This window comes from Loxodonta africana, chromosome 3 (assembly GCF_030014295.1).
Source record: "Loxodonta africana isolate mLoxAfr1 chromosome 3, mLoxAfr1.hap2, whole genome shotgun sequence".
Taxonomy (NCBI): domain Eukaryota; kingdom Metazoa; phylum Chordata; class Mammalia; order Proboscidea; family Elephantidae; genus Loxodonta; species Loxodonta africana.
The window spans coordinates 193,946,482-193,960,232 of NC_087344.1; the positions used below are offsets into that span (position 1 = coordinate 193,946,482).

Consider the following 13,751-nt stretch of genomic DNA (forward strand, 5'->3'; position numbering starts at 1 on the left):
ATTGAATTTAGAATCCTAGAATTGTTGCATTTGGAAACATTGATTTGGGAGAGTCTGTGGGTGAGATGCTTCTTTGCTGGTCCTTTTTATTGTCAGCTGTCCTTAGGAGGAAAATCAGGGATGTAAACCAATTGCAGATACTTCAGATGGAGCTGTTCAGTGCTTCATTTAATGATACATAGAGAGAAGAAGAGAGAAGCCTGAGTTAGAGGAAGAGAGAATATGGGGAAAGATGACTTCTACTCAAGAAAGGAGGACTAGCTGGGACCATACAGCTAATTAGCTGTGACCTTTTTTTTTTTTTTTTTTTTATACAGTTGGGACCAAGGAGAAGGATAGCCATTCTTTTTGGAGAAACCAATGTGCCTAATACTTCAGCTTAAGGTTTTTTTTAGTGCTGTAATTCCTTTATGTGATCTTCAAACCTTTGGTGAAATTTGAAGAACATTGCATACTTGTGTAAGCTGTGCTTTGGGACGTTAACATAGAAGTCCTATGTCCACGTTCACTGCAAAGTAGACTGGAGGCAAAGATAGGGCAAAGTGAAAAGATTACCTGTTGCCATCGAGTTGATTCTGACTCATAGTGACCCTGTAAGACAGAGTAGAACTGCCCCACAGAGTTTCCAAGGAGCACCTGGTGGATTAGAACTGCTGACCTTTTGGTTAGCAGCTGTAGCACTTAACCACTACACCACCAGGTTTCCTGAAAAGATTACGAGGTGGTAAGTGGTAAGCCTATGGGTTAGAACAAGAGATGACAAGCCTTGGAATAGATTTGTGGGATTTGAAACAAAGCAATTCTCAGTGAAAGGAGGCGGAGGGGAGGTGCATGAAGTTAGCAAACTATTCCAGCATTATGCACTGGACATTAAACCACTGATGTTATGAAATAAAATACCTAGATTAGATAGCAAAGTGACCAAAAGGAGAGAATATTTCCATGTTACCTTCTTCCTTCTCCTCCTGCAGACTTTTGGCCACATGCATATAATTCAACTTCTGAAAAAAGACATATAATCTTCATCACAGCAGAGACTATGTCAGCATTTTGAATCATCAGCTTAGCTGCCTCAGCTCCATGTGCCTTTTCTAGCTTGCCTGTGGAGACCTTCAACTCTTCTGCATGAAAGAACTTAAACCTATGAAACGTGTCATCAGTGACGTTATCCAGTCCAATTAACAAAAGGATTTCCTTGTATTTACTCTCTACCTCATGACTGTGGGATCAGTCTATAAGAAATCCAACACATACAACTTAACAGCACCATAAATGAATTGTACATTCAAATATAAAACAAGGTCAGTTAGTTATTAATATCTTTTTAATCGGAGCCCTGGTGGCACAGTGGTAAAGAGCTCAGCAGCTAATCAAAAAGTTCGGCAGTTTGAATCCAACAGCCGCTCCTTGGAAACCCTATGGGGCAATTCTACTTTATCCTAGTTGTTAATATCTTTTTACTTATTTTAATTTTTATTGTGCTTTAATTTTTTTTTAAGTGAAAGTTTACAAATCAAGTCAGACTCTCGTACAAAAACTTATATACACCTTGCTATATGCTCCTAATTGCTGTCCCCCTAATGAGACAGCACACTCCTTCCCTCCCCTCTCTCTTTTCATGTCCATTCGGACAGCTTCTGACCCCGTCTGCCCTCTCATCTCCCCTTCAGACATGAGATGCCAACATAGTCTCATGTGTCTACTTGATCCAAGAAGCTCATTCTTCACCACTATCATTTTCTATCCCATAGTCCAGTCCAATCCCTCTCTGAAAAGTTGGCTCTGGGAATGGTTCCTGTCTTGGGCTAACAGAAGGTCTGAGGACTGTGACCTCCAGGGTCCTCCTAGGCTCAGTCAGACCATTAAGTTTGGTCTTTTTATGAGAATTTGGGGTCTGCACCCCACTCCTGTCCTGCTCCCTCAGGGGTTCTCTGTTGTGTTCCCTATCAGGGCAATCATCGGGTGTAGCCGGGTATCATCTAGTTCTTCTGGTCTCAGACTAATGTAGTCTCTGCTTTATGGGGCCCTTTCTCTTTCTTGGGCTCATAATTACCTTGTGTCTTTGGTGTTCTTCATTCTCCTTTGCTCCAGGTGGGTTGAGGCCAATTGATGCATCTTAGATGGCCGCTTGCTGGAGTTTAAGATCCCAGACACCACTCTCCAAAGTGGGATGCAGAATGCTTTCTTAATAGATTTTATTATGCCAGTTGACTTAGATGTCCCCTGAAACCATGGGCCCCAAACCCCCGTCCCTGCTACCTGGCCTTTGAAGCATTCAGTTTATTCAGGAAACTTCTTTGCTTTTGGTTTAGTCCAGTTATGCCAACCTCTCCTGTATCTTGTGTTGCCTTTCCCTTCACCTAAAATAGTTCTTATCTACTATCTAATCAGTGAAAACTTCTCTCCCTCCCTTGCTCACTCCCCCCTCTCATAACCATCAAAGAATATTTTCTTCTCAGTTTAAACTATTTTTCAAGTTCTTATAATAGTGGTCTTATACAATATTTGTCCTTTTGCAACTGATTGATTTCACTCAGTGTAATGCCTTCCAGATACAAAGACTTCACCACAAGAGTAAAAAGATAACCTACAGACTGGGAAAAAGTTTTTAGCTATGACATTTCCAATCAGCACCTGATCTCTAAAATCTACATGCTACTGCAAAAACTCAACAACAAAAAGACAACCTAATTAAAAAATGGTCAGAAAATGTGAACAGACACTTCACTAAAGAAGACATTCAGGTAGCTAACAGATATATGAGGAAACGCTCATGATCATTAGCCATTACGGAAATGCAAATCAAAACTACAATGAGATTTCACCTCACTCCAACAAGGCTGGCATTAATTTAAAAAACACAAAATAATAAATATTGGAGAGGGTGTGGAGAGATTGGAACACTTATACACTGCTGGTGGGAATGTAAAATGGTACAACAACTTTGGAAATTGATTTGGTGCTTCCTTAAAAAAACTAGAAATAGAGCTACCATACGATGCAGCAATCCCACTCCTTGGAATATAGCCTGGAGAATTAAGGTCCTTTACACAAACAGATATATGCACACCCATGTTCACTGCAGCACTGTTAACAATAGCAAAAAGATGGAAGCAACCAAGGTGCCCATCAATGGATGAATGGATAAATAAATTATGGTCTATTCACACAATGGAATATTACACATTTATAAAGAACAATGATGAATCTGTTAATATCTTTTTAATTCTTGTCACTGAATTGTATGTGTGAACGATGTTGAATTGGCAAACGTGTGATCTATAATTTTATAACAATAAAAAAAGGAAAATATACAAAATGTTTACAGTATAGCTAAGGAGATGTAGGTGAAATATAAGTAAGAACTTCTTAATCAAATGGTCACTAACTACTACTGAGAAAGAAATCTTCAGAGGTTATACAACATTTCTGGACTTTTTAGAAGACAGAAGACATTTTCTTTTTTTTTTTAAAGCAGATGTATTGAGGGATAACTGCCATACAACAAAATGCATATATTTAAAGTATACAATTCGATTAATTCTGGCATATGTACAAATTTGATGAAGTCCAGTTTACCAATTTGTTCTTTTATGGATTACACTTTTGGTATCATTTCTGAAAAATCCCTTCCTAACAAGGGATCAAAAGATTTTTTCTTATGGTTTCCTCTGAAAATTTTACAATTTGGGGTTTTACATTTAGGTTTATGATCTATTTTGAGTTACATTGTATATGGTGCAAGGTATCATTTAAAGTTTATTTTTTGGCACATAGGTACTGAATTTTTCTGGCATGTTAAAAAAGACTATCTTTTCTCCACTGACTTGCTTTTGCATCTTTGTAAAAAATCAGTTGTCCATATGTTAATGGATCTATTTCTGGGCTTTATTCTATTCCACTGATCTATTTCTGCATCTTGATGCCACTGACACTTGTAGATAATTTGACTCTCTATAAAAAAAAAAAAAAATTAGTTTTTTTTATGTATAATACCCAAGATAACTCACAAAATCTTAGAATTAAAGTAATGAAATTAGCAAAGTTTCTACATATAAAATCAATACACAAAAATTGCATTCATTTCAGCAACACACAATTAGAAGAATAAACTTGAATAGAAAGTATATTTCTAAGAACAACAAAACTGCAAAGTACCTACAAATATCTAATAAAATATATGTAAGAACTTTACAGAAAAGAATGATAAAGTTTTATTGAAAATATTTTTTTAAAAAACCTAAATAAACGGAGAGGTATGTGATATTTTAAATGGGAAAACTCAAAGATTGTTAAGGTGACAACTCTTTTCAAATTAACATATGAAATCCATTCAAAATCTCAAAGGGCTTTCCAGAAACCCTATCAAGGTAATCCTAAAATATACATTAAAAAGTAAGGGCCAAAATGCCCGACTCAAATGTGAAGATAATTTTTAGGAAGAACTGGCCCTACTAGAGATCAGTTGAAAATAACTGATTGAGACTTTTAGGAGAGCTTGAATATGCACATAAGTAGAGTCATCGCTAATTAACTCTGAATTTTTACTGTAATACAACCTTATTATTATTTTCGTACAGGCTGGGGAAATTTTACTCACACATATAAAATTTCCAAATGTAAAATGAAACTATTATTTGAAACATTTTCAGATCAAGAAATACGTTTGAAATACTCGAAATGATAAAGTCACTCAAATGTCCTGGTCCTACCAAAGAATGGGAAGAAGAAAACATTTGTTGCACATCTGCCAAGTACAGGCTAAACAGTTAACTGTGCATGTTTCCTACTTGTCTATAAAAAAATCAATCCTCTTATAACCCTATTGTGTAATAATATCATCACACTTTAATTCACATTTTATATATGAGGAAATTAAGACTCAGCTATTTCTCTGAAGGTTTGTTTTTATTTTACAAATGCAAAGTTTGCATTTTATTGCCTAATACCTATTTAATCAAAGAATGTTTTAAAGTATTTCTCATACAGTAAAATTTATACCCCAAGAAAATACATTCAGATCTACTCAGTGGTCTCATTACCCTTCGGGTACATACACTGTTATTACAACAGAGCAATGCTGTACCATGCGTAGTTGTTGATGTTTGGATAGCACCTTACAGTTTATAAAGTTCTTTCACATAGATCCTGGAAGATGGAAGAGAAAGGAAACATTCATAGAGCACCTACTTATCTCTGAAATAGGCATGATAATTCCTACTTTCCAGGATTGCTTTAAGAATAAACCAAAAAAAAAAAAAAAAAAACCCAGTGCTGTTGAGAGGTTTCCAACTCATAGCGACCCTATAGGACAGAGTAGAACTGCCCCATAGAGTTTCCAAGGAGCGCCTGGTGGACTTGAACTGCCGACCCTTTGGTTATCAGCCATAGCACTTAACCACTACACCACCAGGGTTTGTGCTTTGAGAACAGGGGGTGTAAAGTACTGGGCAAAGTGTGGCTGACGCACACCAGTTACCATTTGTTCTAATCTCCCAATTATTACCAGTTGAATTAAGCATCTGAGGTGAAATTACTTACCCAAGACCACACATTGGTAAACAGAAAAAGCAAGGCCTGAACTCAAAGTCTTCCAAATCCAGGAATCCAGGTCCTCTGCGCTGTCTTTTGCCAACCGCCTTCTTATTGTTCAGAGAGTGTAGTATGATTACCTGCTAAATTTAAGAAAAAAGAAAAAAAGGCTGGCATTATTGGCTGTGATTTGGAAGGAGAAATCTAAGGCAAAGCCATTCCGGTGTTTAGAGTGTTAGGGATGAAAGCTGACCAGCCACAGAAACTGTGAGGAAGTGGCCAGTTAGGTAGGAAGAGACCCAGGAACAGCAGTGCTCTGGAAGCTAAGAGAAGATAATTCTTAAAGTTAAGAAAGGGATCAACTGTGACACATGGTTCTGATATGTCAGGTAAGATGGGGACTGCAGAAATGGCATAAAATTAGGACTGTGGGTCACTGGCGATGTTGACAAGGGCAGTGTTGATGGAGTGATGGGGAAGAAAGTCTAAATCGAGTGGGTAGAGAGAAAAGGCAGAACGCAAGTAGAAACAACTCCTTTGAGAAGTTGCTGTAAATGGGCCAGAAAAATGTGGTGGAAGCTGGAGGGAGATGTGGGGTTAAGAGAGACACTTTTTGTTTTTGTTTTATTTGTTTGCTTGCTTTTTGAAGACGGCAGTGAACAGCTGCCTTCGTGCTGATGAGAATGACCCAATAAAAAAAAAAAACAATAGAGAGGGAAAATTTGGCAAGGCAGATGAAAGGAGAACTGCTTAAGCAAATGATACCTTAGAGTTATGCTTCTTTGAAACACAACTTGGGAAACAAAAGAAGTCTACCCAATATTTCCCATGTGTGGCATCTACAATAAAGGAATGGTGCCATCTTCCTCGCTCCATTATTTCTCAGTCTTCCAAGGATTTCACACTTGAATTTCTATTTCCTATGTTAACCCGATGCCTATGACCGACAGCTGTATAGTTAGACAGGCACAGACTCAAATCCTGGCTCTGCTATTCACAAGCTGTGTGACATCTGGAAAATTACAGCCTTCCCCAAGTGCCCATGTCCTCAACTCTGAGATGGGAAAAATGCTATCATTTACATTAAAGAATCATTGTAAGAATGAAATGAGTCAGTGCAAGTAAGTCTAGTACTTATCACAGAGGCTTGCCTGGAGTAGTCATCCAAAGTTAGCTGTGAGTATAAAAAGTGATAGGAGTAGTTAAAGAGTAGTAACGTTTTGTGACAAATAGCAATTCTACCAGGGATGGGAGGTGGTGATTTGGACTTGAGACTGAGAATAGAACTGGGGGTGGATATCTTTTTCTTTTTCTGTTTTACCAAATGATAGAGACTTTAAGAGGCATAAGGGGAAGGTGGAAGCACAAAAGGGGAATGGAGAAACTTTCCCAGCTAAGAACGAGAGCCCAGGCCAATGGATGATAAAGAAACAGCGTGATATTGAAATCACACCACAGCAGCCTGCTAAGGCTAGACCAGAGGTTTCATTGGCCTGGAGTCAGAAAGACGAGGCCCTGCTCTGTGTGAGGAGAGGCCTTCCTTATTTAGAGAGTCCCAGGTGTCACGTGGCAGCTGAAATCAAGTAAACTGGGATACTGGCCTAAAAGGTAACTAACTTGAAGTGACTGCACCAGGGGAACTCCACCAGAAAATTCAGTCTTACAAAGCAGCTGATGGGGAAACCACAAGGGAGGAAAAACCTAAGAAGGACAACACAGGCTTAGAGACACCAGGGGATATGTCTTCAAGTAACAATAAAACAGACCAAAAAAAAAAAAACAACAACCCAAACCCATTGCTGTGCAGTAGATTCCGACTCATAGCAACACTATAGGACAGAGTAGAACTGCCCCATAGGGTATCCAAGGAGCTGCTGGTGGATTTGAACTGCTGACCTTTTGGGTAGCAGCCTAGCATGCCTTAGCTATTAACTGCTATGCCACCAACCAGGGCCCCAGTAAACAGAAGTTACCCGTTATTTCAGAGCTAATGCCTGTTTGCTCAGGTTTAAATCTTCTGGAGGGTAAAGACCACGGCTGGGTTTTTCCTCTGCCTTCTTTTTCTGTGTAGAAACCATTCCGTAGTTTTTCTCTAACCCAGCTCTAAGATGGTGCCTAGCTCCTGACTGCGGGTGTCTGCTGCCTGCGGCCTTCTAGGGAGCTTACGCTAGCACGGTTGCTCAGGGGAGCAGACCGGAATCGCCTGAGTGGCTTTAAAGCTCCACAGACTCTGGCACGTTCTAAAAGCCTCACACATACTTGTGACAAACACCTTCCTTCACCTCCAGGCCCAACTGGCAATCACAGACCAAAGGCCAGGAGAAGGGGCCTCCCGCCTTGGAACAACTCAACGTAAATTTGGGTGCGATGGTTCTGTTTTTTTTTTTTTTTTCCTCACAGCCACAGAAGAAAGTTCGTGTAGGTACTTGTAGCTGATTCATGCCACATAATAACATTGATTCAAGAAGGAAGTGACTAAGAAGCTGTAAAAAATGACTGCAGATGACTTACTGATATACTTTGTAACTAGGTGACTTTAGTGATAACATCTTTCTAGTACTAACAGATGCAATGATCTTGAAGGAAAAGGAATTAAAAAGTTGCCATCTAGTCAACTCCAACTCATGGCAACCTCATGTGTGTCAGATTAGAACTATGCTCCGTAAGGTTCTCAATGGGTGATTTTTTGGAAGTAGATCATCCTTCTTCCAAGGCACCTCTGGGTGGACTCGAGCCTCCAACCTTTTGGTTATCAGCAAAACATGTTAATGTTTGCACCAATCAGGGCTACGCAATCTTAGAGGGCATCTAAAAAGCACAATATAGTCCTCCTTCCTCTCTCAGACTCCTACTCCCAAATTCAGAGCTTGAGAATTTGATTCTTATCTACAATTTACTCAACCATCTCCTTCCTTATTCATTGACTCAACGATTATTTACTGAACACCTAGTATGATGTGTTATACTCTGAGAATATAAAAAATATTAATAACACAATTTTCCAGATGTTGAGTGTCTCTGCCAAGTCATGGAAATAAACGTGTAATTTAATAACTACGACACAGTGTGATAAGCGTTATAACTACAGTATGGTCAAGATACCATGGGAACAGAGAGAAAAACACCTAACTAAACCAAGGTAACCGGCCAAAAGCCAAAGAACCTCCCTTCATCTCCTGTTGCCTGGTTCACTCCCACAAGCCCTACATACGTCTGCTCAAACATGCTTATCAGGGGAGCATCTCCTTCAGTAACAGCTACACTCCAAAGCCCCCTCCATCACCCTGACCAGCAGATAATTATTCATTCTCCAGCTTTATTTCCCCCCAGAATTTAACCAGGGCAATACTAGATTAGAGGACAGTAGGCACAGAAGGGTGGAATGGAGACAACATGTTAAAAAAAAAAAAAAAGAGGGTTAAGTAAAAGTCTACACACAGAAAAAGTTCGATGGCCAAGCCTGTCCTCACTGGCTCCTTGAGTACTGATAACCAGGTTTATGTCCACAGCAGAAGGCTGGAGTGTCCCGTGATATTGACTGGTCAAAGAGGGGACAAACTCCTGTAGTTACCGACACTTTGGGTCCTCCAATACAAAAACTGAGATCCCTTTTTGTTAATCCTTTTTTTAAAAAAAGTGGCCTGTAAACAAACCTGGTCCAACACAAATAATTCCAGTGTTTTTGAATGATGGATGTGTGTGTGTATGCGTGTGCATATTTCACTCTTGTATATGAGTAAACAGACAAGAATCACATTTAGAAAAACCTATAACGTAAAAGACACAAAACAAAACCAAAATAGGAACTGAAAAGAAACAGAGACCAGGCAAGGGAAAGAAGAGAAAAACAAACATATGCATATTATCCTCTGAGATAAAAGAGTAGGCATTGCATTAATGAAATAAAAACATAATGTCTAGTTCCATAAATAGGGGAAATAACATACACAAAGGCAGACCATTTTTAAATTACAAAGCCTCAAGGATAGAAAAGATCCTAAAATTTTCCAGAGAAAAAATAGATCACATCCAAGGAATAGGAATATCATTGGTCTTCTTGAATGTAGCACAGAAAGCTATAATAGAGTGATACAATTTCTTTAAAATTTGAAGGAAAATAATATTTAACCTTGTTGTGGATTGAATTGTGTTCCCCAAAAATGTGTGTCAACTTGGCCAGGCCATGATTCCCAGTATTGTGTAGTTTTCCTCCATTTTATGATCTGATGTAAAATACCTAGGTATGATGTTAATGATGTTAATGGTTGGAACCCTGGTGGCACAGAGATTAAGAACATGGCTGCTAACCAAAAGATCAATAGTTCAAATCCACTAGCTGCCCCTTAGGAACTCTATGGGGCAGTTCTGCTCTGCCCTATAGGGTCACTATCAGTGGGAATCAACAGCAATGGGTTTGGTTTTTATGATGTTAATGAGGCAGGATTAGAGGCAGTTATGTTAATGAGGCAAGACTCAATTTACAAGATTAGGTTGTATCTTGAGTAGATCTCTTTTGAGCTACAAAAAATCCATCAGAGAGGAGAGGGACCTCATTACCGCCAAGCAAGAAGGGCCAGGAGTGGAGTACATTCTTTGAACCCAGGGTCCCTGTGCTGAGAAGCTCCTAGACCAGGGGAAGATTGATAACAAGGACTTTCCCCCAGAGATAACAGAGAGAGAAGCTGATGCCCTGAATTCAGACTTCGGGCCTCCTAGACTGTGAGAGAATAAATTGCCATTTGTTAAAGCCATCCACTTGTGATATTTCTGTTACAACAGCACTAGATAACCAAGACAAACCTGGTATTTTATATCCAGCTAATAACCAGTTATCACTAAGTGTAAAAAAGGAGCAAAATGATTCAGGAAATTCCCAGGATGATGGTGAAGAGGAGTTCCTAAACTTTGACTTGCAAAGGCCTAAAGAGTCATGTGTCCGGATGAGAGCAGGACAGAAAACTCCAGGGTGGATAGTTCCAAAGGGAAAAGTATGTGTGGTATATGTGTGTGTGTTGCCAATAGTGTGTAGTTACTAAGAAAATATCTGAATTTATTTTGAAGTAATATTAAAATTCTGTCTGTTTAGAAGGAGTTAGTGGTAGGCACATAAAAAAATGAACGAACTATTGAAGAAGCACTACTAACTTGGGAAACATTTTAAAAATAGTTAAGGAAGGAAATGTAATCCTCACACATGGCTTAAATGTGAGCTATATTTATGTAGTTATTAAAAAAAAAAAAAAGCCTTTGCCATCGAGTCAATTCCGACTCATAGCAACCCTATAGGACAGAGTAGAACTGCCCCAGGCATTTCCAAGCAGCACCTGGTGGATTCGAGCTACTGACTTTTGGTTAGCAGCCATAGCACTCAACCACTATGCCACCAGGTTTTCCTACGTACTTATAGTAATATAAAAGACCAAATACTGATTCAGTCAAATATCATGAAATAGCACTGTTGGGAGGATTCTAGGCCAAGGAAATGTAATAGTCAATACTTCCTGGATTATCTACATATAGTCAATAATTCATGTATTTTCTAGGGGTCCTGGTTGTCTCCAGCACAGCCTACTTTCATTACCCTTCCACAAAGAACTAGGTCCTTTTCACAGGTTATCTCATGTAACCTCACAACAGCTGTATGTGGAAAGCATAATTAACCACATCTCATAAATGAGGGAACTGAAATGTAGAGAGGCTAAGTCACTTGCTCAGCAATACTCAGCTAATAAGTGGCAGAGACAGGATTTGAATCCCATTTGTTTCTGCTAAAATGTTCATTTTCTTCCCATCACTCTGCCCTGCCTTCTTGGAATATTTGGACATAATTTGTATGTTCAATATTCAAGTAACTCCTTTTAGGAGGACCAACAGATCAAATAAACAAATGCTAGAGGGTTAGGCCCTGCACTCCCCGACCCCCAACCATCTGTAGTTCGCTCACCACATCCTTCCCTTCATGCCTCACAATGACTCAATGTTCTACCACAGCGGAAGCAAACACCCTGAAAAGACATTGCTCAAGATTCTTAGTTGCAAACAACAGCACCTACTCTGGCTAGTTTGAAGAGAAAGGGGCTTTATTAAAACTATCAACCCCTCAGATATCATTGGACAGGCTGATGGAACAGAGTAAAGTGTAAGCTCATAGGAAAAACACCACGACCAGCAGCACATTCCGCTCACACCCTCACACACGCACCCACCAAACCATGCGGCAGAACTCTTCTAATGAGTAAGCTCACTGCGTCTACTAGGGTGTTAAGGCTTGACTTCTCTGCAATCACTAAAGCTGCAGTACTAATGTCAATTCCATATCATGAATTCTACCTTGCAAATGCTGTTGTTGTGTGCCGTCGAGTCAATTTTTGATTCATAGTGACCATAAGTGGCAGACTAGAACTGCACCCCATAGGGATTTCTAGGCTATAATCTTTACAAGGGCAGATCACCACATCTTTCTCCCATAGAGCTTCTGGGTGTGTTCGAACTGCCAACCTTTAGGTTAGCGGTCGAGTGTTTAACCTTTGCACCAAAACCCCGAGACTTCTAAAGCATCAGCAAAACGGAAGCTCCGTGTCGAGTCACGTTCTCATGTTGATGACTTCCAAATCAAGCCTTACTTGGAAGCATCTGGTCTTGCAAGTCTAGGTCACACGTACCCATCTGAGCTGCAAGAGAAATTGAGAATTTGAGTTCTGACATCTGTGTTAGGGAGATGGGAATTGCTGCATGTGAATTTCTCCAAATATAGGAGAGATATTTAAAAGACACTGGACAAATACTGTATGATCCTAGTTATACAAAACATGTAGAATAGGCAAATGTATAGAGACCAAAGTCTATTATTGGTTACCAGGGACTGGAGGAAGGGTGAAAGGGGGAATCATTGTTTGGGGGTCACTGAGCTTCTGTTAAGGGTATTGGGAAATTTGGAAATGGATAGTGGTGATGGTTACACAAAATGATGAAAGTAAGTAATATCACTGAACTGGACATGAAAAAAATGTTGAAATGGCAAGTATTTTGTTATTTATATAATTAACACAATAATTTTTTAAAATTCTGGGCAACCACAAATGTGGCATATTTTCACTATAAACCCATTGAAAAGGGATGAGGCATCAAGGATTACTCTCAGCCGTTCTGCCTCAGGAAATTAGGTGACCAATGTTGTCACTGAAGACAGAGAACGCAGAAGGAGGAGGATGTGAGTTTAATATTAGAAGTGTTGAGCTTGAGGGGCCTGTGATACACGTGAGAGGACATGTTTAGTTGTATACATGAGCCTGGAGCTGAGACAAAAGGTCAGAACTCCAGATAATATCTTGGATGGCATCAGAATACAGATGACAATCAGTAATGAAGAAAAAGATGAGATTGTCAAGAGAGAGGTTGGCAGCAAAGTAAAAAGTCAGCAAGGGACATTCATAAAGAAATGCCAGAGTAATAAGAAAGAGAAGCAAGAGCTGGTGGGCTCCTGGAAGCCAAGGCAGAGAATGCTCCAAACAGCGTAGAGGGAGTTCAATGTTCCAAGCAGGCTAGGTGGAGTTCAGATCAAGCTAATGCTGCTAGGAAAACATTCATTAAACAGCTATTCATTTCCTTCCAATTTTGCCTCTCTTTCAGTGGTTTTTAGTCTGATTTCTCTGCTATGTTGGGCCTCAAGAGACTGACTGAAACAGAGAGTGAATACAAAGGTAACACTGATGAGGTAAAATGAGTCAGAGCTGACTCCAAGGCTTTAGGGTAGATCTTAAAGCTTTCCCACCTTCTGAATCATACATTTTTGCCTAATTTGCAGTGTCTCTTCCTCATTCGACCTCGTGAACACAGTTGCTCTGTTTGTGGTAAGAGATCCCTCTCTTTTCTCTTCCTGGACATCTAATCTAAAGATGGCCAGGCCTTTCCCCATGTCTCTTCCACTACCTTTCTTTATATTTTACTTCCTTCAAAACTATTTTTAAATCCCTCAGCCCGAGACTGGGTTAATTGCCCATACTGCCTTTTTCCATCATACCCAGTACTTCCCATCACAGCAATACAGTACAAAGAACAAGGGCACAGGCTCTGGCCTCACAGTTCACAAGTTAAAATCCCTACTCCACCACCATATGTGACCTTGGGCAAGTCTCAACATGTTGAAGGCTGACAGTACCTAATCCACGGAGTGCTGTAAAGATTAAAAGAGTTTATGCATTTAAAGCATTAAGCAAAGT

At 39.6% G+C, this 13,751-nt stretch overlaps 1 protein-coding gene across 1 annotated transcript; it reads right to left on the reverse strand.

Annotated features, from left to right (window-relative positions):
- Positions 1-345: 345 nt before the first annotated feature.
- On the reverse strand, positions 346-13,447 carry PYDC5 (pyrin domain containing 5). The gene is given in 5 exon segments (XM_023553947.2): positions 346-1,007; positions 1,010-1,057; positions 1,060-1,219; positions 5,542-5,672; positions 13,304-13,447. Coding segments are annotated over 5 exon segments (585 nt in total). The 3' UTR covers positions 346-905.
- Between the last annotated feature and the right edge of the window lie 304 nt (positions 13,448-13,751).